Source organism: Eutrema salsugineum, unplaced genomic scaffold, assembly GCF_000478725.1.
Source record: "Eutrema salsugineum unplaced genomic scaffold, Eutsalg1_0 scaffold_9, whole genome shotgun sequence".
NCBI lineage: Eukaryota > Viridiplantae > Streptophyta > Magnoliopsida > Brassicales > Brassicaceae > Eutrema > Eutrema salsugineum.
In genome coordinates this window covers 4,547,748-4,571,876 of record NW_006256342.1, presented here as the reverse complement: position 1 = coordinate 4,571,876, position 24,129 = coordinate 4,547,748, and the positions used below count along the sequence as shown (strand labels likewise).

The following is a 24,129-nucleotide window of genomic DNA, read 5'->3' as shown; positions in this document are numbered from 1 at the left end:
AAAATTTGAAATTGAAGAACATTGTCAAATTATATATATATATATATAATTGTTATAAAAAAATGTAAACACCAAATATACATGAAAATTATATTTTATTTGCGTAGGAGATACGTTTACATTAACAAAATAAAATGTTATTTCAAAAGTGATTAAAATTGAGTTGACCAAAAAAAAAAGTAATTAAAATTGTAGATTTATCTGAAACAATACACAGTATATTAAATATAAGCGTAAACATAAACGAAATCAAATAATCGAAGAGCATCCACCACTCACATTTTCTTAAGACTCGTCTGTCCATAAGAATAAATAAAAATTGCGGAGAGTGAGCTGGCCAAAACACATGAGAGCATGGGTTGAGTGCCTATATGAATATATTGAGTTAATTTTGGTTGATGCAACCAACTATTTCAACGTTTGCAACAAACACATGAGTATCATCATCTCTTCATTAATATATACTATAGTCACGTCTCTTAACCAAATGAAGGTTATACAATTATTGGTAGATATATCCGTATGGGCTAAATGGGAAGTAAAGCTGGCAAAAATGAATCTAATCAACAGTTTTTGTGAGAACTTAATCATGTTAACGTCTCTTATGAGAAAGCACATGTAGGATTTAAGAAATGATCCGATCCCCCCCCCCCCAAAAAAAAAAAGAAAAGACCCATCAGTTTCATGTATTAGAATATTCAAAATATCTTGCAATTTATTTAATTAATAGATCAAAACGTTGTGATCATAGACTGATATATTCACGGAATAAACATATCATGTGCTACATAAATAATTTACATTTTTTGTGAACAGTAGCAAATTAGCAATACTTTACATCTAAAAGCCTATTAATTGGAAAATGCGCCACAGTACTCAACTTTATACTATATGGATGAATGGCGCGCTGGAGAAATTTCTGTGTGGTTATAGTTAATTCGTCACAGAGTATTCGAACATCGAACCGTAGATATTAGAGAACCATGCTCGCAGAATTATTAAGCCGTTCGAATATTCGTCTAGAGACGATTCTTTTATATATATTGATCGACTGGAAGATGTTTATTTGTCTTAATTAAATGCGACGTAGGATTGACGATTCTTAGATATATCGATATTAATTACGTTACGACAAACAAACATCTCCCAGTCGATCAATTTATAAAAAGTTACGTGTTTAAACCTGGGTCTCTTACGTTAGTTGCTTCACACCCAAGCGTAACTAGTCGTACTTAAGATTACATAACATACATAATTTACGTAAGAATACTAATTCAATTAGACAATCAAAAACTTAGATTTTTTTTATTGCAAAACAAACACTAAAGTGAGATCAAAGTGAAAAAACACATATAAAATGTTAACCATAAATCATATGTAATAATGTCATTTAAGTTCTCATATAAAACTAGCTATCTCATTACAATTAAGTTTTTTTCTCTTTTTCAATATTGATACATGATATATATATATATATATATATATATGCATGAAAATAATAGCACTAGTTTTTTTAGGTTGTGTTTTAAACTCAAAACTCATTATTGATCATCTCATCAAATCAAGTTTTTGAAGATTTTTTTTTTCCTTTGAACTAAGAAAACTAGTGTCTGGCATACACTTGTCTCTCTAATATACCTTTAATGGAAATAAAGTTTTGGAGAGTTTTTGGTTTTAGTTTCTAAAATAACGTACTCATTGTCAAATCGTCTGTCAATTTCGAAAAAAAAAACCAACTGGACTGAATGGCTAGTGTTATAAAATGTTTGATAAGAATCATTTTCGAATTACTATGGTTTATGAGAAAAAGGAAAAGAAAATGTATTTCCAATAATTATTCCGGGATCCCGCCAAATTAACCCAAAAGAAAAAACAAAAAGAGGGAAACATACAAAAGTAGGGACCTGTTTCCGTAGACTCCGGTGCATTTCCACTTCCATGAACAATCTATGATCATCTATAAAAAAATGTAGAACATTAAGAAATAAACTGTATAAAAAGTATATTATATATTTATAAAAAAATGAGAGCCATGCAGTTGCAATGGAAAGGATACGTATGGGCAATGATCGGACGGTGAGACACGAGTGGTAGAAGGAATGGGTCTAAAGATGGGACCCACATGGCACGTCAGCCACGTCGATTTGCCGAAGTGGTAATAACAGCAAACCCCATTGGTCAGTGGTCACTCGCATATAGCCATCTGGTAGGCTGTCAAAACACTAAGCTCGAAGCTAAAGCCTATAGCCCACTTGACTTCGTCCTTCATACAAATGCATGTGAGTCGTAGAGTGGTCCATTTCATGTTCATGTCTTCTTTCAATAAATATATGCTGAAAACTCGACTGAAATTAACCGATCGAGATTAAAGATCTGACTGTCGAAAGATGAAGATATTTTTCGATATTAATATATGTTTAAAATTTATTCTTATGAAAGGTTATAATTAATTTTTCTTATAATTAACACATTTATGGTTATTTGCAATTTAGCAAAAAAATTTATGGTTATTTGCATGTATATATATATATATATCTGTAAAGTTGGGATAGAGTGGCTTTTTTTATATTTTAATTCAATATAGATGATATTTTGAGACTTTTGTAACCAATGTATTACTACTTCCACATATCAGCAGTGATAATTTAATCGTAATATGTGGACTAATCCATGCACATAAATGAGAGAGAGAGAGAGAAAGGCAGGGAGAAAGGAGAGATCACGTCAATGTCGAGAGCCGATCGCTACAAATGAGAAGCTTGCAAAAGCTAAGCTGTCGAAACACGTGCGTAGTGTCCAGTTGGCACTTACAAACATTGCATAGTGTCGGCCCAAAAAACATTTAACAACACAACACCCCCAACTCCGAGGAACACACACATTTGCATTGATTACCTTCTCAGTTCCACTATCATATAAAAAAATCTTTGGTCTCAGTTAATTTACTTCTTAGCATAGCCTTTTAATTGTCAACTCAGTAGTTTAATCAAAGATTAGAGCGAGAGAGGGTAAAAGAAAGTGAAGAAACCATTTTCTCTTTCTCACCTTTTAAACCTTACCCTGCTGTTGAGAAGAAAATATTTTTGGGACAAATAGACTATATATATATGGAAAATGAAACTCTATGGTGTAATTAAAATTAGAAAAATGTTATGTGATAGTGTCTAGTGGCATTTGAATCCCAAAACGTGTTAATTTGATTAGAACAATTCACAAAAGTAAAACAGTATGTAGAGCATGAACCACTTGCTAGATCCCTATTAATATTGAGTATTGATTGATATATTACGGTAGCTATTTTCTAAAGTAAGGACCTTATACATTTGTAATCTTGATAGAGAAACATGGGAAAACAAACTAAATATGATCCATCTAATATACACAACAAAACAAAACAACAATTAGTGAATCCAGCACGTGATTATAAATCTTTCCATGTTTAATTGGGAATAATTGAACCCGTGCAATATTAAATACAAATTTAACGACCGACGATACTAATATATCTATCTATAATGGATAATGCTTTCTAATCACACAAATAAAAACGACAAACAAATCGAGCGTGTGGAGGTAAGCGATCATGTTAAATAAAACAACAAATTCTATAACTGCACGAAAATAAAATGACACAACCAAAAAAGAAAAAGAAAAAGTGAAAGCCTCTGATTGGTTTAGAAGCATAGACTCTATATAAATATGGACCACCCGCACGTTCGTTTGCATCACAAGTCTTAAAGTGTTGTCATAAAACAAAAAGGCAATGGAGGAGTCAAAGAAATACAAGAGCATGGTGAAGCAGACGATGGACAAGAAGAAGAAGAAAAACGACAAAAGGGCTCAATGGTCTAGGTCTAGATCAGGCTCCGGGTTGCTTCAGATGAAGGTGAGGAAGCTCCAAATACTGATACCGGGCGGGCAGAGATGCAACCACCCGGATCTACTTTTATCAAAGACCGTCGATTATATTGCGCAATTGAAGTTGAAGCTTAGATTCCTTAAAGCACTCTCCGATATGTATTCTCTTTGAAGATCGTAATACCATTTTTTTCTTCTTCTTCTCATTACTATATAGCTATGGTGTGGAAGTTTATTTTTCCGTATATGGATTGTCATTTGGAGTTTGCTTTATGTCGTATATCCCCTTCTTTTATATAGTTTGTTTATATTTATACAAGTTCATCCGACAATTTGTAAGAAAATTGACTAAATTTGAAATTCTACAATATGTTTTGTGAACTAATTGCATTTATCCATTTAGAATACTTGTAAGTATATTTTTTTTACTTCGTAGAACTTGCTTGATTCTAACTTTGTTAAAGCATGCATTTTTTTAGGGGATTGGTGGTAGTCAAGGGAGGAATGCCAGTTGTGAGAAAACTAATTTAGATGGAAAACAAAATATTGACTCCATCTTATTTTCCTTCACATTTATTTTACATTTTGAATAAAGTAGAGTCAGAACTACAGTTTGATTTTGTGACATCATTGAGTATATTGCTGTTTATTAAAGTATATGCAATTTACCGTTTCAAATGAAAATATCATTTGATGTCAGAAGAGATATTTAAAAAAATATAAATAAATGAGGATATATAAGAATGGTAAAGACGTCATGCTTTTTTTTCTTTCAAAATATGCATCTTAACAAAACATTAGCAAAACTAATTAACAAAACGAACCAAAAAGTACGGTGAACAAAAAAAACCCGCAGCATAGGGCGGGTATCTGTCATGTGTTATAATAAAACTAGAATACTAGAGAATTTAAGAGCTTAAAGCTCATAAATAAATCGTCTTATAGGATTATATTGAATAGATTCATTTTATATATAAAAGTTGTTCAATTTTCTCTATATGCTTGACACATCAGTATTGGAAAAGTTGACATCTGTCACTTAAATTTAAACTAATAAATTTTAGTATTAAATTTTAAAATACTTAAAAATAAAAAATTTATTTTATTAATTGATTCTTAATTAACATTTACATTAATATTAAATAAAAATTTATATTATAACTAATTAAAACTATTGATAGATATTTATTTAATTTTTATATAACTGTAGATTACTTAATAATATTTAATAATATTTTAAATTATTTTTTTAAAAGTATTTATAATAAAATATTAACAAGTAATAACTGAAATAATGATTATATTAATTTTAATATTTTTATTAATTGACTATTAATTAATATTTGTGTAAATGTTAAAAAAAATTTATGTTATAACTAATTAAAAATATTGAATGATATTTATTAAGTTTAATATAACTCTAAATTTTTAAATAATATTCAATATGTATTTTAAATTAATATTTTATAAAAATTTAGAATAAAATATTAATAAGTAAATAAGTAACAAATAATAATTATATTAATTTTTATAAAAATATTAAAAAAGAAATTTGAAAATTTGAAAAGAAAAACCCGCACATAAGGCGTAGCATAATGTGCGGATATTCACCTAGTTGATTATAAGGCGTAGCGTTGTTAACTATTTGAGAGACATCTTACTTACTTACACAGGAATAAATAGTGAACAAATAACAACAATAAAACAGATAACAACAATAATAGGTAATAATACAACAATAACAATAATAAAGTAGAAGTCTGATTCAGAGACAAATCGTTTTCAACTTAGGACTTATAATCTTCGTTACTGGTCGACTCTTTTGATAATAGGGTCTCCTCCAGCTAATAAGCTTGTCCAAATCCATTTTTCGGTGATAAGCTCGTCCACCAGTCTGCTATTGTAACACTTGCTTGGCGCGTCTTCAAACTGCGGTACGAGAAGGTTGTAATTCCTCAGTTTCCCATTTTGGAGAGAAGATGCAAGAAGATCCATCTTATTTCATGAGATTAGCATTACATTGAATGGTTCATTTTTATTTGTAATTAGATGATTCAAGTCTCCAATCATCTGTTCTACCCTCGCATGCTTGTCTCCTGTAACCATATATATATATATATATATATATATATATATATATCAACAGAGGTCTAAGATATAGGCATAAGTAAAAAATCCAGTAGTTAGTGTTAAGAAAAATGTTTTAAGTAAAAAAAACTTCACCTATGCATAAGAAATTGATTTTGTAGCGTTAAGTAATCTAGGATCTGATTTAATTATTTTTTTTTCTTTTTTTGTAAGTTTGGGCTAGTTAAATATTGCCATCGAGCGAGAAATCTAACTGAAAGAAAAACAATATCAAATCAAGTTGATGGTTAAAAGCCAATGCTTCTTGAAAGTTCATGTGATCCATATATATATACTAGGTGTTTAGCCCGCGACTTGCGTGAGCCAGAAAGTTTTAAAAATAAAAATAAAAATTTATGCTATAAATTGAAAATAATTAAAACAACTATTTAAGACATAAAAAATCAAAATAAAGTTAACTAAAATAGTAAACAAAATTCAAAATTAATTACTTTAAAAATACTTTATAACTGAATAATCCACAAACTAATCTAATTAAAATACATTCTAGTTTTTCGTTTCCTATTTTTTCCTCTTTATTATTTTTTTTTTTCTTCATCGTTTTTTCTTTATTCTTTTTTTGTCCATATTTTTTCTTGTTTTTTCATGTCTTATTCTTCATTTTTTTCCTTCTTCTCATATTTCTTATTCAAATTTATCATTACATCTATTTTTATTATTTAACACATTCGTCTTCTTTGTCTTCTTCTTCTTTTTTGTTTTTACGGGTTATTCTTCTTCTCCTTATGATTTTTTTTCATATTATATACTCTTCATATTTTTTATGACTCTATATCTTTTGAGGCTGAGAAAAAAGATAAATACACATTTCAAACTTAAAACTCTCCTTAAAAGTGTGTTATATTTATTGTTAGATAAGAAAGCTGCATTAAATTTTGTAGCTTGCTCCTTTCGAACAATCAAAACTGTTTTTGGGTAATCAACTTTAAAAAAGAGCTTAAACATATATATCAAAAAAGGAATTCTCAAAATTTCTTAATTATGCTAATAGCAAAAATATCAAAAATTATAACAAATATCAAAATAAGACTTTAGGTAAAATGGAGTCTCCACAAAAGGGTTGTGACATTTTCACGGTCCCAAGATTTGCAGAATTTTGTATATAATTTATCATCAATTTCTTTCACATTGTTGTGCTAGAATATTTATTTGTTACCCTATTAAATAATTTTAAAAAATAAAGAAAATACAAAATTAGATGAAATTGAATCCTTCCAACATACAAACTTAAGAAAACCTAGAATTTTAGCTACTTAAAAATTTTACATCTTTTGTGAAACTTAAGCAAGAGAAGCTTTACTGTGATCCAAAAACAACATTTTATAATTAACAGTTCAAACTCAACCGGAAACACATGAGATGAAAGCACTCCACACGAAAAAGATTTCAGTCGGAGAAATGTGCAAAAGATCAAAGTACAAATAGTTACATTTTTCTCCTGTCTCTGCCCATAAGTAAAATATAGGAATCAGAAACCAATATCAGAAAATATCCCAACACTGGACATAAGTGACAACACACACAAAGCCTATTCAAATAAAGTGATGTTCGAATAAAAAATAGTAATTTTGTTCATGTGTCATCATTATTATCAATAGAACTAACTTTGAGAGTAAGAATATGCCAAGTGGACTAACATTTTTGCTGGAACTAAACTCCTTGTTAGCTTGTTTTCTTTTGTTCTCGGCAGCGACAGGTGGGGTCTTGGATAAAACACAGACCACCATGTTCTGCACCTCGTTCACCGAAGCTTCTTTTGAACTGTTATAAATTTAGGATTCATCAGATCAAGTAATAATCCATAATCAGATGATTAAACCTGTGTTTTTGTATGTGTTCTTTTAAAGTTTCATATACCTTCCAAAAGTTCAATCAGCTTGGCAATCTTCACAAGAACCAGGTGAACTCACGTTCATTGCCATGAGGGATTTCGACACCGTATGTCCTATAGACCATTCTGAATCGTCACCAAGAGCCTACACCACAAAACATAATACATGATCTTTTTGTAATAATTTTTTAAAACATATAAAACGCTAATATCTGACTTCGAGAACTGGTTCGGTTCATGACCATAATCTAGATCTTCATCACCAGCAAATGAAATCTGTTGCATCGCAAGATGAAACAATAAAACGCGAGCACCTAAGAAAGAAAAAACAAAAACAATCAAAACTTAAAACAGATGATTAAACCTGTGTTTTTGTATGTGTTCTTTTAAAGTTTCATGTACCTTCCAAAAGTACAATCAGCTTGGCAACCTTCACAAGAACCAGGTGAACTCACGTTCATTGCCATGAGGAATTTCGACACCGTATGTCCTAGACCATTCTGAATCATCACCAAGAGCCTACACCACAAAACAAAATACATGATCTTTTTGTAATAATTTTTTAAAATATATAAAACGCTCTTATCTGACTCCGAGAACTGGTTCGGTTCATGACCATAATCTAGATCTTCATCACCAGCAAATGAAATCTGTTGCATCGCAAGATGAAACAATAAAACCAAGCACCTAAGAAAGAAAAAACAAAAACAATTAAAACTTAAAACAGATAAGAATCAATAAATTAAAAAGGCTCGACTCAGCCCCAACTAATAAAAGAGAAAGAAAAGTGCACCAAAACTGGCTAATATATAAAACATAAATATGATAGATAATAAAAAAAATCAAAAATCTAAACCTAAAGCACAAAAAAGAAAATAAAATGTTACCCTTCGGTATAGCAGTAAACTAAACAATCAACGATCAAGAAAGTCCGGCTAAAACACCACATCCTAAACAGAAAAAAAAACATCAAACGTTATTATTAATAAGAAGAATTTATAAAATATAAATAGTTACCAACTTCAAATATACATCAGAACAAAATATATTCTTGAAGAGCTATAAAAGGGAAGACACAAGGTATCACCTAACATATATAAAAAAATGTAGATCTACATGAATATAAAACAAAAATAACAACCGAATAGAAAATTAAACAGCACAAAAACTATTTTTTTAAGAAGTCACAAGATCACTAATGTAAAATACACGAAATATATAGCTTACATGATCGCCAAATATTATAACTGTATAAGTGAAGAAAAAAAATTGGTTGAAAAATCTTTAAAATTTATGCAAATCGGATAATTCATATATATTTTTTTATTAAAAAACAATATCTAAGTATTTATCAAGATTTACTTAAAGATTAAGGGAGTAACATAACTATATATGATGATTTTTCATTTTTTAATGTTTTTTATAATTCATATAAATATTTTTTTTTTAAAAAAACAATATCTAAGTATCTATTAAGTAAGATTTACTTAAAGATTTATGGAGTAACATAATTACATATGATGATTTTCGTTTTTTATTTTTGTTTTAAAAAATCATGATTTTAGTTGTAAAATCGTGATTTTTGATTTGATAAAATCATAGATTTTGATCAGATAGAGATAAAATCATGTATTTTGATTTGATTTAATTTAATATTATTACAACCTATATATAATCGTGATTTTAGTTGTAGATAATTTTTTGTTTTATTTTAAATTAAAAATAATTTTAAAGAGGGGTAAAGGGTAATTAGCCACTCTAAGATTCAATGAGAGAGCTTTAAACGAAATTTTTACTTCGCTTATAATATATATGATGATATATATATATATGAGCCATATTCTATTAAATACTGAAATATAATTAGTTCTGTAATTGATCGTTTTATTTTAAATTAAAAATAATTTTAAGGAGGGGTAAAGGGTAATTAGTCACTCTAAGATTCAATGAGAGAGCTTTAAATGATTCTCCATTGTATCAGGGATTTGTAATTACGTATGTTTGTGGTTATGATTTCGGTGTTGTGAATTTTCTGCTTGGAACTGTCTAATGAAAGTTTGCTATACTCCATTTAAATTACTTATTTATGTTATTTAAATTTAGTAGGATTGATCCTCTCAGTTAGTTTTATGCCTGACCTCTCTTTTTTGTTTCTTTTTTTTTTTGGAAATTGGCAAAAAAGAATATTGTGCATTTCTTTCATCCTGATATGTATTGCTTTCTTATGTGTTGGAAACAGAAATCTCTCTTGATATGGGTTAAAACCTTTTTTGAGATGTGCTAACGATAGTTTAGATGAAAGATATTAGATAAATTTCAAGTTCAGCCTGTTGATTTCTCACAACATCTTGTGCTGTTGAATTAGTTTAGCTTCTTGGGTTCCATTTTTTTTGGGTAGGATTCACACTTCGACATGTAACTCCAGTCCATTATGATGTCGCCTAAGAGGCCACTGCTTCAGTGCAGATTTTGGGGGTGCCAAAGGAATGGCACACCCTACTGTTCAGATTTCCATAGGGATTTTGGTACATCGCAGGAGTTTTCCTCAAAAGCAATTGTCCTTGTTGATTCTTTGACAGTAGAAAAGCAGGAAATAAAAAAACTAGAAAATATTGTCGATGATATATACACAGCACGGTGACAACATGTGTGGCATACCAAAGCTTGATGCCTATGTGTTGTTCGCTTAGCCGTGGAATGTCTGGGAATTTTACTCAGAGTTTCTCCACAAAGAGTCTGTTTAGGACTAGCTGTTTATATCAAAGAATACCGAGTTTAGTTCCGAGAAAAATTAACATAGAGAAAAAAAAAAAAGCAAATCCAACCACACGAAAACTATTACACTGTGCTTTTTTTTTCAAAGCAAAATCCTAAATTAACTTAGTTTCAAAGCAAAACCTAAATTAACTTAGTTTCAAAGCCATGGATTTAGGCTACTTGTATATACATGGTTACAAATCCACTAAAAAAAAAGCAAATCCTAAATTAACTTAGTTTCAAAGCATTTCGTATACTAATAAATAATTTGTATGTTATAATACATATAGACAAAATTAAGTGGAAGTTTAGGCTACTTGTATATACATGGTTTTTAGGAAAGGACTTAAATTTTCAAAAGAACACGAAGCAAAACCTAACCTCGATTTTAAATCGAATATGAACCGGACCTTCGGCCAACTGAATGCTCACAAATCTGCCTAAATTATTTGATCAAACAAATACAACATTCATCTCATATTTAATTTAATAATAATTTATGTACTGTTTTACAAGTAACTTTATTTAATTTAACCAAAACAAAACCAGTATAAATTCAAAGTTTAGCCTTTTTCTTAAACCAATTCAATAAGAGAGTTTTTAAACCAATCTCGTGTGATATTTAATAGCCCTTCTTTCACTACCAAAAAAAAAAAATAGCCCTTCTTTTTGAGTAATATTCCTCCGAATACCAACGCCATCAGTCTCTGCACATATTTTCGCCCTTCTCCACAATCACAGGTTTCTATTTTATTTGCTTTCACTTGTTCATATGAAAGCTTGCGCCTTTACTTTTATATCAGTCCCAACAAAAAAAAGCATAAAGCTTGAACCTTTGGTTTCTGTACGGTGCTTGAACTGAATCTTCCGTCTCTGAATTGTCCTTAATTTCGCTTATCACGTTCATATGGTTGCTTACTCAGATCTGGATACTTGTGAAAAGTGTGGATGTTATTGTTTGTAATTTGGAAAAGTGACCATTGTTCTGCTCCCTCTGCTCAAAAGATGTCACAAGTGACAAGTTCTTTTGAGCTTCCATATGGGTTTAGATACCACTAATCGCTTTGTGTTGGTAAATTGTTCAGCTCGAGCCTCTTTAGTTGAAATTCAGTCCAAGAATGAAAAAGCTTGAACCTTTAGTTTCTTTGCCGTCTTTGTGATAGTAGAAATACTCACATCCTTGTTGGTGGGTGCAATTGTGGTTAATCCAACATCTGAAACTAGTTCATGTTTCAGGAACTTTTATCTCAATAATTGCCAAAACCTTTGACACAAGCTGCTCGAGGGATGCGATCAGCTGGCTCCCTGACGAGGTTCTGGGAAACATCTTGTCCTTACTTCCGACAAAGCAGGCTGCTTCAACATCTCTTCTCTCCAAAAAGTGGAGGTATGTGTATAGATTGGTGGATAACCTCGAGTTTGATGATTCTCAACAAGAAGGGAGGTATAATTTCCCGGAGAGCTTCGAGAATTTCGTGGATCGGACACTGGCTTTGCAATGTGACCTTCCAATCAAGAAATTCTCTCTAAAATGTCACGTCGGCGAGGAGGACAAAGAACGCCTAAAGGCTTGTCTCGGCCGCTGGATATCTAACGTCGCAGGACGCGGTGTTTTGGAAGCCGAGCTAAGGATAAGTCGTCGGGGTTTAGGCTTTCTGCCTCCTCAGCTCTTGTCATGCAAAACACTGGTCAAGCTGACAATAGGAAGACAGCTCTATCTTGATAAGCTTCCTTCATATGTTTGGCTTCCATCACTTAAGTTTCTCTTCCTCGATACCGCTTCCTTCCGATACCAATATCTGTGTGGTGTGCTTCTTGCTGGTTGCCCTGTGCTCGAGGAGTTATCAGTCCATCACAAGAACTCTGTAGTAACACCTAACTCCATATCGAGTCCGACCATCAAGAGACTATCAGTTAACTTCGATTGTCGTAGAGAGACTGATTGTCATAGAACTATGTCATTTGACCTGCCAAGACTTGTCTACCTTGAGTACTCTGATTTTGCGTTGAGTCTCTATAGACAAGTTAATCTAGATTCCCTTGTCGAAGTTAAGCTCGATCTTCATCTGATAAATTTTTATAATGGTTGGAGGCCGGATATAACGGATCTCATTGCCGGGTTAAGAAATGTTGAGATCCTTCATGTGTCTCCTGTTTCGGCTGATGTAAGTTCTAAGCCACTTTTCTTTCCCTCTGTTTTGAAACCATTGGACATTCTTTAAAACTATGTTTGTTTTGTATGTTTCCAGGCGATATATACTTACTGTATACGTGGGTTACCGTTGTTCGACAATCTGGTTACTCTATCTTTTGGGAGTAAGAATGAGAGAGGTTGGAAACTGCTGCCATATCTGCTTAAACAGTCTCCAAAGCTTGAAACTCTAGTCGTCCAGGTACATTCAATAAGCAAAACCAAATGAACTTAGGTGGTTGATGCATCTGAATGGTTACAACATCTTCATCTTGATTGAATATACATGAACTTAGTATTTGATCATTTTCATACATCTTCTTGATTGATGCCTCTTCAGGATTTAGATGGTTACACTGGCGGTGATGTCTCCATGCCTCGGAACAAAGTGAAGTCGTTGCATATTCTTGGTTATCGAGGAACTGATGAAGAGCTGAAACAGTTGAAGATCTTCCTCGGGGAATTCGAATACCTTGAAGTTGTTCAAGTGGATGTTGCAGAAGCTTCAGAGGATGATGATGGCATTATAATGCAAACCAAAAGCGATCTAATGATGCTGCTTGGTGTTTCACTTCCATGCAAGTGCAACTTCAAAGTCACATAAGTCATCTATAGTTTATTTATGTTATATTATGCTTTGTAACTTTTGAAACTCATAAAAACGTCACATTGCTCTTGCCGTTTTTCTCACACTTTTTTTTTTTCTCTCAAGTTTTGCAATAAATTAAGATGTTGTATGAACTTTAAAATGGCAATGAATTAAGATGTTGTATGAAGATGTTGAAATATTGAAAGTAGAAATCTTATAAATGTGACATCTTTTGATGGACGCTTGCTGCTGTAAACAAGCTCATTTGAATATTCTATCCGAAATGAAGTGAAAGAACCATTTTTTTCACAAAGATCATATCTTTTAGATATATTTATATATTACTCAATACAATCAAAGTTTGCAACTTTTCTTACAATACAAGAGCACCTAAGTACTCCAAATTCCCCAATTCCCTCTCAATAAATCTCAAAAAACCCCACCTATACCCAAAATTTCTAAATCACTGCAAATCTTATTAAGACTAGTAATCCCAGAAATTCTCAAAAATCGAGTCTTTTCATGTATATGGATAGTATCCATATGGGTAACTAACAGAATGAGCTCTGTAGTGAAGGTTCTGTTGAGTATTATTATTATTTATCTGATCTCCTGACTCCAGAGGCTTAGCCGCACGCTTGCTGCTCTGTTCTTGGACAGCCCCAAAGACTATCTCGTTACTCTTCTCACTATTCTGCTCATAATACGTATGCGGGATCGAAGAGTAATGCCTTCGATGCTGCTGCTTCTGCTGCTGCTTTTGCTGTTGTTGCTGTTGCTGCTGATTTGGGAATTCACAGCTACTGTAGAATGCACGGCTCTGACGCAGCTGCTGCATTTTCTCTGCGTCTTTGGACATAAAAGCGTAAGTCTTTCTTGGAGTTGGGTTCCTGGGCTCAACAGGAGGAGGTTCGTCTTCGTCTCGAATCACAAAGCTCTCTTGAATAGGCCATGGAGTTGTTGTGCTAAATGCAGCAGACTGCTTCGTTGTTCCATGGTACTGTTGAAAGTTTGTGGCTGACTGCTTTTTTCTGAGGATCTCCAAAACGGAAACCCAAGCATTTGAAGCGAGATTTCCCAGGGATACCAGGAAACTTTCATCTTGTTTCTCTTGCTGCTCGTCTCCAGTTGGAATCAGGGATGGTCTGGAATGTTTCATAGGCTTTTGATCAGGATCTGCTTCGAACATTTCTTGATCCTGTGTAAGATGATTGAATAGTTTTAGGCTTTTAGCAGAAGAATTAAGACAGGTAATAGTTGAGATTGTTTTAGAAAAGATTTAAGACACTCACGTTATGAGAAGAGACAATAGAACCGACTCTTCGTTGCAACAGAGCCAGCATATAACCAAAGAAACCTGCAGCTACGAGAACCGCAATGCCTGCAATACATTGAATTCCGCAACACAGACTCAGAGAAGAAAAACTAAAAATGGTTAAAGAAAAGAGGATTTAGTATTTTCTAAGTTTTACCAAGAGGAAACCCGCTTCCATACTGATAAGCACAGTCATCGAAATGAAGCTGAATCTCTCTGATGGCTCTGTTTCCTCTGTCAATAACAAGCAGGGAACAACTGCTTCCAACATAAACAACATCAAAATCACTGGAAAACTTTGCATCTTCGCTCGGTCCATCCACATGCCCTCCATTGCGAACCGTTTTACCCCCAGCAATTGTTGTAACTCCTACAAGGCAATACAAGATAGAGACTAAGTTACAATCAATTGCTTCCATGAATGCAATTATGATCCAGTCTCAAAGACAAACAAACCTATTACCTCCTTCACTAATCTTCCGGATAGCATTATTCACTGTGTCAGCCACATATATGTTTCCTCTGTCATCAACCGTAAGCCCCTTAGGATGGTTCAGCCTCGCATCACGTAACCTTCCATCCACGTGACCTGCATATCCTTCAGGGGAGCCAGTAACCAGTCTTGGCCTGCTATCTGCAAATGTTACCAATAGTAAATAAATCTCAGATAGAAAACATTTCAAAACAAAGAAAAATCAGCAAAGTAGTTGGGTTCTTGAAAAAAAAATCAAGATTGTGTTTTGACTTTCTAATGACTTTGATGATTACCATATCATACTACATCACCTAGTTTAAAGCTATAAAGCTTTGTTTCTATTCTTGAGCAACTGATAGAAGACACTTTTTGTGTATAGATCTCATCTTTGAAAAAGTCAGATTCAGCAAACAAATGAAAAAAAAAGGTACTATAAACTATAATCATCCCTGACAAACTCACACAAGATACGACAAAGATACAGCAAATATCCATATAATAGTAATATAGCTCAGACGGGAATTTTTCAATTAAAGTACCAAAAAATTCCATCAATTTTCCATATGCAGCATCATTGTACAACAAGTCCATGTGCATTCAGTTTTAAGTGAAGACAAAGAACAATCGTGGTTTCATTCAACCGTATCAAAACCACAGAGAATCTCTTCAAGATAGTGATTTTGAACAACATGTAGATTCATATGATTGATTGAGGAAAAAGAAAAAAACACTCAGCACAATCTGATACTTACATAGTGAAAGAGAGGAAGATATCTTGTAGATGTTACTGTTCTCAGAATCAAGGATAAGCAGCTCGCCATTGGGCAAAACCTCGATCGAATGTGGTTCGATACCGAGTTTGCTTCCATCGAACACCGTCTCTACTGTATACCCATTATCGAATTTCACCATCGATCTAGTTGCGATTGCTGATTTTTCAAATAGAAACCCATAAGAAAAAAAACCTAATCTGGGAAAAGCAAAAGATGATCGGAGAAATGGAGAAAAAAACCGGAACTTGTTTTGGTGGTTGTTTTGAGTGACCATAACCATTTCATGAGGGAAGAGCCGTGATTCGAGATAAACCCACTAACAATCTCTGCAGAAAAAAAAAAAACCTAACAAAATTAAACAAAGATGAAACTTGAAATTGAAGAGAAGAGAGTGTAATAAACGAAATGTGTATACTTACTCGCAGGAGAATTAGCTGATGGAGCTGAAGCTACAAGCCCAGAAAGGAGGAGAATTAGAATACCCAGAAGCAGAAAATCTCTGCCCATTGATTCGATTTAAGTGAGACAAGTAGTAAACTGGAGAAAGAAGAAGCGGGAAGAGGAAAAAACCCAACAAAAAAACCCTAGTTCATACAGAGATTCTTCTGGGGAAAAGCGAACAAAAAACAAAAAGTAGAAGAAGAATGGCGGACAATGCGAAGATTAAAATAAGGAGAGTGGAGAATAGACTGTTTTTCAGGTTTCTCGATCAAAGCGAGAGAGAGAGAGAGTGAGTGAAGAAAAGAGGAAACAGAGAGCTTAGATTTGCAGAGTTTGTTTCATATGCAAAAAAGAGTGAAGACAGTCAGTGAGAAAAGGAAGGGGAAAGTGAGAGACGAGAGAGAAGAACAAAAAAAAGAGAGTGGTCATGTGATGCGATCAACGTCTTACTTTTTGTTTTTACAATTAAATTAAAGGAAGATTTTTGTCTAGGTTGGTGATTAGTTTAATTTCTTGTTTGATAATTAGCTATATTAAAAATTAAAACTAAACTTTTTCAGTTTAGAGGAATAAATTCCCATTTCCCTACTATGTTCTGGTGATTAAAATTAGGTTAGTTATACTTTATATATAAGATCAGCTTTTTCCAGTTTGTGTTATGGAATATATTCTAAAATCAAAGAGTAAGTACAAAATATACTCCCTCCGTTTCATAATAAGTGTCATTTTGATACATTTCACACATATTAAAAAATTAAGAAAATATACAAATATACCCCTAATTAATATACTTTTATAACATTTAATTACAAAAACTATTATCTTTAAATAAGGAATAAAACATGAAATAAAAATAAAAAGTTACATTGAAAATGCAGAATAACACTTTTTTTAAAACAAAAAATAAAATCTAAAACGACACTTATTATAAAACGGAGGGAGTACTTTTTAAATTAATCATAATATTAGTGTATTTTCTTTTTGGTAAAGATTATATATTTAACTATTTAAGTAAGAAAAGGAGTTTCTTTTTTTGAAACTTTTTATCAATCGTCTACATAAATGCTTGTTTGTTTTGTTGGTAAAGTTAATTGGTTGTTCTTTTTTATTTTCAAAAAGTTCAATTGGTTATAAGAACAATATTATTATTAGATTATGTGCTTGTTTAAATGTTCAACAGTGTACTAATCATCAGATTCATCACTAATGCTAATCATATTTTTAATCTACTAATCACTAGCCAGCCAGTAGCCACGAAAGAGTAGTGGACATAACAACATTTCGTGCGCAATATATAGAATACACTGTCATATGACGTTAAAATATATATTTTTTATTTGAAATAATTTCAAAATTTTATCATTTTGCTCTCTATGGCCTCCTTGAATCGCCACTACCTCGACAAACGAAGTGTCCAATAGCTTAAAATTGCGTGTCAAGTAATAACAATATCCCTTTAGACTATTTCCATATGTACGAAGGTCGAAGGTAACTCTCTTTTACTCGACTATTTCAATTCTTTTTGGTTCTTTTTGTCGTTATTTTTTAAATCTAAACTCGACTATTTCAATAACGTAACTATTAATAATGAGAATAATAGGGGATAAAGTAGTAATTGTAGAGGTACGAGTTAGAACTAGAGTCAAACAGTGCATATATTCTCGCACCTTGATCCTTGTTTCGCGCTGCCTTATCTACTCATTTGTAAATTCACTACTTGTAGTTTTCTCATGTGCGTTTATGTCCTCTAATTCAATCTTATCTACTAAATATCGTCCCTAAAAATATTGTTATGGTCTAGTTCGTTTTTGTTTTTGTTGATATCAGCGATCGATGATTAGGGCTGGATACGGGACAAGTACTTGCTAATTTTTTAATACTTGCTACTTGGCTTGATCCGTTCAAGTAATTTATTTTGCTACTTATACTTGACTTGTTTAAAACAAGTACTTGCTATATTAAGTACTTGCAAAAAATTGGAGTACTTATAAGTTACTTGACTCAACTTGTTACTTGTCAAAATTTATTATTTAAATCTCAAGTAAAATATTTGAACATTTAATTATTTGAACCTAAAATATTTGAAATTAAAAAAAATTCATACAAAAAGTCAATAAATATGCAAACGAAAAAGAAAATTAAAATATAGATATGTGATCAAAACCAAGTAATAAGTATTTTTAAATGAGTAGTGATTATTTTTTTAATAAGTAACGAGTAACAAGTAACAAAATAAATAATAGGACAAGTATTAAAAATATTAATGATACTTATACTTGACTTGTACTTGCAAGTAATAGATTTTTATGATTTGTTACCCGACTTGATAATGATAAGTACTTATTTTTTCAAGGTGAGTACAAGACAAGTAACAAGTACAGGACACATATCAAGTATTTGTGCCCAGCCCGATGGATGATTGCAAACCATTTGCTATATTTTACTCCATTTATCGTTGGAGAAAGAAATTATTTCATCAAGATTTGTGTAATATTTCCTTGATGTATTTTACATACAAAATTGATGTAGAAGTAGTTTTTAATGTTGTCTAAGGGGGTGTTATTCAATTATGGTTTTTAATAGAATTTAAATCCAACCACAATCCACTATTAGTCAACTAATGATTCTAAATAATGTTTTAAAATCAAGTGTTATTGGTTTTTTTTATTGTAAATCATATTTAAGAGGTTTTAAAGTTTGTGTTATTCAATAAAGATTTCAAATTTTTCATTAAAATCCAGTGTTATTCAAAACGAAATAATTTTTAAAATCTTTGTACATTAAGTCATTTCAAATCAATTTTAATAGAGTTTTATGAGTAAATTATTAGAATCAAAATCCAGTGTATATTGCAGAGATTTTAGAATCTAAACAAATGAATCCATCAAACTGATATCAATTTTTAAATCTAGAAGATTATAAAACATAGAAAAATTATTTTAAATTCATGATTGAATAACACCCCTAAGTATATAACGATAACGTACGTAAGAAGTTCTTGATGTATTTACATATAGAATTGATAAGTAGGTTTGAATGTAGTCTAGACTCTAGTATATAACGTAAGAAGCCTGGTTTAAAACCAGGAAGATGAAGATGAAACTTTTTTTGTAGTAATTAGGTGCTCGCAACTTTGTAACCAGCACTAAGTGTGAAAGTGAACAACGAGTAACAAAAAGATGATATTTGTGGAAAAAAAAAGATAAGTGTTTTTTCTTTAGTAGATGGAAAAATGTAAAAGCAAAGTAAAAGCAATGGGAAAGAAGGTGAAAAATGGTCCCCTTTAAACTTATTGATAAATCACTTTAACCTTATATAAGAGTTGATAGTTTGGTGAGGCTTGAACCTCATCGGCTACAAATTGGCAAGTTGAGCTAGATGTGGACTAAACCTTATTATCTATTGAGTTGGCCAACAAAACAAAAAAGGAAAAAGGCGGTGGGATTAAAATCGTGCGAGCCAAGACGACCGTCAAAGATATAAAACAAGAGGGTCGTTTTGAGGAAATAAATGGACATGACATGAAATTACAAACAATAATTACTCTTTCTAGTTGGCTCTCACGTGACGGTCACCTCAAAGACTATACAACTTGAATTGAGTGAGAGCCCACCAACTAAATTTAATTCAAAGAAGAAGAAGAAAACAATAGTATTCTGTACAGAGAATGAAAGAGAAACCGCAAATCCTAATTTACCCGAAAAAACAAAAGTTAAAAGCGACCTAAATAAATACCATTATCATTTTACATTTGTGATGTTAAAGTTATTTTGGTTATTGTCAATACTTCCCACTTTAAACAATGCTTTCAAATGCGACTTGCGTGTGAGATGTGGTTTTTAAGCTCAGTGAGTCTCCCAAACCTTTTAAGAGCTTAAGCACGTCGGTTACATCGTCCAAGAAGTACTTAGCTTTGCTAGGTTTTCTTCCTACCGTGCAAGCGAAAACCTCTGGTTGAATCAGAAGCTCCGGATTTGTCACTGTACTCAATATGCTCTCAAACATATCCTCGTCTGATCTATCATCTCCTATGCACATTACCATCTCTGGTGGCTCACCACGTTCCACCATTCCGCGGATTACTTTTTCAGCAGCTAGACCTTTGCTTACACCCTGAAATTCATTACCAATGAGTAGAGTCAGAACAAATTCTCTAGCTTTTTGCTAAGTGTAAGAGATTGGTTTTTTGTTGTTTACTTACCTGTGGTTTGACTTCAACGATGTGTTGACCTCTCTTGACAACGACAGGCTCATTCGCGAGCACGCTCTCTAGATGATCAAGCAGCTCTTTAGCTTGGCAAGATCCAAAGTCTGGATCTGCGTCTTGATGATGCCAAACCAAAGCACTCTCTTTGGACTCTATTCTTGACCCATCCGTTGCTTCCATGTATGATCTCATAACCGGTTCCACCATTGTCTTCCACTCTGTATCCGTGGATGAGTAACAAGTCTCCCACTCATTCTTGCTACTCCACCTTGAATCCCCCACAGACAAAACAAAAAAAAAGTGTCGTTTTAGTTTTAAGTTTACTCAAATCCTCCATGGAAAGTTTTGAGCTTTTATATACCTTATGAAGTATCCATGTTCAGCCGCAATGCCAAGATTCTCACAAGGAGATAGCCAATTGCTCAGAGACTCTTTTCCTCTTCCACTAACAATAAACACAGTGTTTCTTGGATCTTCACAGAGAGCCTTCAAAACAGAAAGAACCTCGCCGCTTGGATCTTGGATAATGGAGCTTTCAGGGACAAGAGTGCCATCATAATCAAGAAATATAGCTCTCCTCTCTGTTTTTCTATAAACCGGAACAATGTGTTCCACGGATAGCTTCCTAAAACTCGGAGACAGCGACAAAACTCTGAACCCCAATCCGAATCCAATCCCCCAACAACGTTTACTATAATGATCTCTGCAAGCTCTCTCCAAATCCTGCATAAAGCTCTTTGCCCAATAACCAACATCATGAGTGCTAATATAGTTGTAATGCTTCTCATGTCGTAGTTGCTTCTCGGCCTCACTCATTTTAAGAGCTGAGTTCACCGCCTGAGCAACAACATCTACATCCCATGGATTCACTCTAATGGCACCACTCAAAGAAGGCGAGCATCCAATAAACTCAGACACAACAAGCGTGCTAGTGCGAGGAGATGAATCAAGCGAGGCTTTGCTTCGAGGCCCTTGCCTGCAGACTATGTATTTGTAAGGAACTAAGTTCATACCATCTCTCACTGCATTCACTAAGCAACAATCCGCTGCAGCGTAATACGCGGTTTTCTCAAAACGTGGAACAAGACGATCAATCAACACTATTGGCTTGTATTCAAGAGTACCGTAACGCTCATTGATCCTTTTCGCATTCTCATACGTCTCCTTCTTTGCTTCTTCCACATCTTTACCAGAGGATCTTGCCGGATTCACTATCTGAACAAGAACAACTTTCCCTCTCAAATGCCAATACGTCTCAAAGAGATGCGCCATTGCTAAAAGCTTTAAGCTTATCCCTTTAAATATGTCCATATCGTCGATTCCAAGAACCAGTTTCTTCCCTTTAAACTGTTCTTGAATCTCTTTCGTCTTCGCTGCAGTAGAAGCAAGATTCAAAACAGACTCAAGTCTACCCATATGGACACCAACAGGAAGAATCTTGATAAACACAGTCCTACCAAAGTAATCAAGACCAATGTGACCACGCTTAGACTCATAATCAAGACCAAGCATTCTACTGCAGCAAGACAAGAAGTGTCTCGCGTAATCAAACGTGTGGAAACCAATGAGATCACAGTTCAACAAGCCTCTCAGAATCTCGTCACGGACAGGCAAAGTTCGGTAAATTTCAGAAGAAGGAAATGGACTGTGAAGGAAAAAACCAAGCTTGATTCTGTTAAACCGTTTCCTCAAGAAAGTAGGAAGAACCATGAGATGATAATCTTGAATCCATACATAATCATCCTCAGGGTTGATAACTTCCATAACTCTGTCTGAGAATATCTTGTTGGCTGACACATAGGCTTGCCATAGACGCCTGTCGAAACGATCTCCGTGGTCAGGAAACATTGGGAGCATGTAATGGAAGAGAGGCCATAGCTGGTGTTTACAGAAACCAAGATAGAACATTTTCTGCAACTCTTGAGACAAGAACGTTGCAACGCAGTTGAATTCCTCGAGAAGTCTCTGTGAAACTTCTTCTTGCTCGTTTGATTCGACGTCTGCGTTAAGTGAACCAACGTAGAGGAACTCTGTTTCTGGAGAAAACCCGTCTCTGAGTTGTAATTGGAGAGAATCTTCGTCCCAAGTGAAACACCATTTAGCAGTTTCTGCATCTCTTTTAGATTGGAGAGGTAACATGTTAGCTACGATGATTTTCCTCTCGCGTGAGCCACCGGAGTAGGAAGTTACTTCAGAGGATAAATCGCTGCCGTCTCCGTCTAAGTCGGAGATGATTCCGGGAACAGTCATGACGCGAGGAAGAGCTCTTGGAGTTTGAGGAAAGTCTAAGAGATCCCAAGATGATAAGTCGAGAAAATTCGCACAAGATCTTGACACCATGGAGAGAGACCAAAGCTGAGAGCTTTTGTCTGTTTCAAATACCTGACAAAGACCCAAAAAAAAAAAAAAAGCCAATACCTTCAAATTTACTCTAATTTAACTCATTCAAAAAAAAAAATAATAACTTTTTGTAGATTTCTTCAGTACATTATTCATATCTGTTTTGAACATCAAAACATCATTTCCCATTTTACAGAACCGATTTCTCCACAACATGCTTTTTGCCAAACAAATAAAAATGACTCTTAGTTCCCAAAAAAAAATGATTCAAGCAAAATTACATTAGATTTTTTTTAATCTATAAATAAAGGGAATCGATTCATTAACATCTAAGCTATCCTAATCATCATTTCAGGCTATAATCAAAGCCCAAGATGATGCCATAAACGGAATCAAGAGCTCAAAAAAAAAAAAGTATACCGTATTTTCGGTAAAATCAAATTACTACCACATCAATGAAACAGTTTACATAAAAGATAAAATCCAAAAATATTTTTTATCAAAACAGTCCTATAATAAAGGAGGAAAAAAGTCGTCCAAGCTCGACGGAGAAATCACCGGCGACTCACCTTCGCCGTCGTATTTGATCGATGTATATTACTGGTTGCCGTTTAAAGCGATTAATGGAAGCTCGAGAAGGTAACGAACGAAAGAGACTCGGAGCTCTTTTGGATATTCGCTCCACTCAGAGAGAGAGAGAGAGGAGAGAGCGAGACTGAAAAGAAAGAAATGCGATAACAAGAAAAAAAAACCGATACATACCAAATATGCATATGTACACGTTTTCTAACGATCTATTCTTTTTTATTATTATTCAATAATAATATTTCATCGTAGCTTTTGCTATGTACGGTTTTTTCGCGATAATGTTTTGGATAGTCTCTTGGGACGCCGCCATGTAAATTACGTGACTACCCTTAATCTTCTTATCGTCTAATTTGGGTTGGTAGATATATAGATGTGGTGGACCAAATTTTGTAATTTTTGGTTGCATCCTTAAATTAATATACATAATCTTGTTCTATTGGCATTTAAATTAAACTTTAGCTACTCGCACCTTACCTATTGTCTGGGGTTTATATGGATATATAAGGTCCCCTTTACATTTTCAAATTTCAAAAATATTTGCAAAGTAGACAAATTCAAGCCATGGTTTTTATTACATTCATTTTTTAGATTTCATTATGCTTTTTACTGCTCTTTT

The 24,129-nt window shown here is 33.1% G+C and overlaps 4 protein-coding genes across 4 annotated transcripts; 2 read left to right on the top strand and 2 right to left on the bottom strand.

The window, feature by feature from the left end:
* Positions 1–3,699: 3,699 nt before the first annotated feature.
* Positions 3,700–4,179, top strand: LOC18008363. Its single transcript, XM_006390841.2, is given in 2 exon segments — positions 3,700–3,735; positions 3,737–4,179. Coding segments are annotated over 2 exon segments (330 nt in total). The 3' UTR covers positions 4,031–4,179.
* Positions 4,180–11,271: 7,092 nt separating this feature from the next.
* LOC18008103 (F-box/LRR-repeat protein At3g60040) lies at positions 11,272–13,558 on the top strand (the record flags this gene model as incomplete). The annotated part of the gene is made up of 4 exons (XM_006390840.2): positions 11,272–11,335; positions 11,819–12,759; positions 12,844–12,987; positions 13,126–13,558. Coding segments are annotated over 4 exons (1,413 nt in total), but the record flags the coding sequence as incomplete, so codon positions are not given.
* Positions 13,559–13,689: 131 nt separating this feature from the next.
* On the bottom strand, positions 13,690–16,756 carry LOC18008099. The gene is made up of 7 exons (XM_006390839.2): positions 16,357–16,756; positions 16,183–16,263; positions 15,917–16,093; positions 15,153–15,323; positions 14,847–15,059; positions 14,667–14,755; positions 13,690–14,572 (listed from the first exon to the last, which is right to left on the bottom strand). The coding sequence occupies exons 1-7, from the start codon at positions 16,442–16,444 to the stop codon at positions 13,895–13,897; spliced, it is 1,497 nt and encodes a 498-aa protein (XP_006390901.1). The 5' UTR covers positions 16,445–16,756; the 3' UTR covers positions 13,690–13,894.
* Positions 16,757–19,803: 3,047 nt separating this feature from the next.
* Positions 19,804–23,667, bottom strand: LOC18008100 (probable alpha,alpha-trehalose-phosphate synthase [UDP-forming] 8). Its single transcript, XM_006390838.2, has 4 exons — positions 23,495–23,667; positions 20,947–22,967; positions 20,580–20,853; positions 19,804–20,491 (listed from the first exon to the last, which is right to left on the bottom strand). The coding sequence occupies exons 2-4, from the start codon at positions 22,923–22,925 to the stop codon at positions 20,174–20,176; spliced, it is 2,571 nt and encodes an 856-aa protein (XP_006390900.1). The 5' UTR covers positions 22,926–22,967; positions 23,495–23,667; the 3' UTR covers positions 19,804–20,173.
* Positions 23,668–24,129: the final 462 nt, after the last annotated feature.

Bases quoted from the DNA above. Each gene is read 5' to 3' on its own strand.
- LOC18008100 (XM_006390838.2), bottom strand. From the start codon at position 22,925: ATGGTGTCAAGATCTTGTGCGAATTTTCTCGACTTATCATCTTGGGAT. The intron at 20,854-20,946 runs GTATATAAAAGC...GGGGGATTCAAG, and splicing joins GAACATGGATACTTCATAAG to GTGGAGTAGCAAGAATGAGT. The intron at 20,492-20,579 runs GTAAGTAAACAA...AATGAATTTCAG, and splicing joins TCGTTGAAGTCAAACCACAG to GGTGTAAGCAAAGGTCTAGC.
- LOC18008099 (XM_006390839.2), bottom strand. From the start codon at position 16,444: ATGGGCAGAGATTTTCTGCTTCTGGGTATTCTAATTCTCCTCCTTTCT. The intron at 15,060-15,152 runs GTAATAGGTTTG...ATTGCCTTGTAG, and splicing joins CCGGAAGATTAGTGAAGGAG to GAGTTACAACAATTGCTGGG. The intron at 14,756-14,846 runs GTAAAACTTAGA...AATGTATTGCAG, and splicing joins TGGAAGCGGGTTTCCTCTTG to GCATTGCGGTTCTCGTAGCT.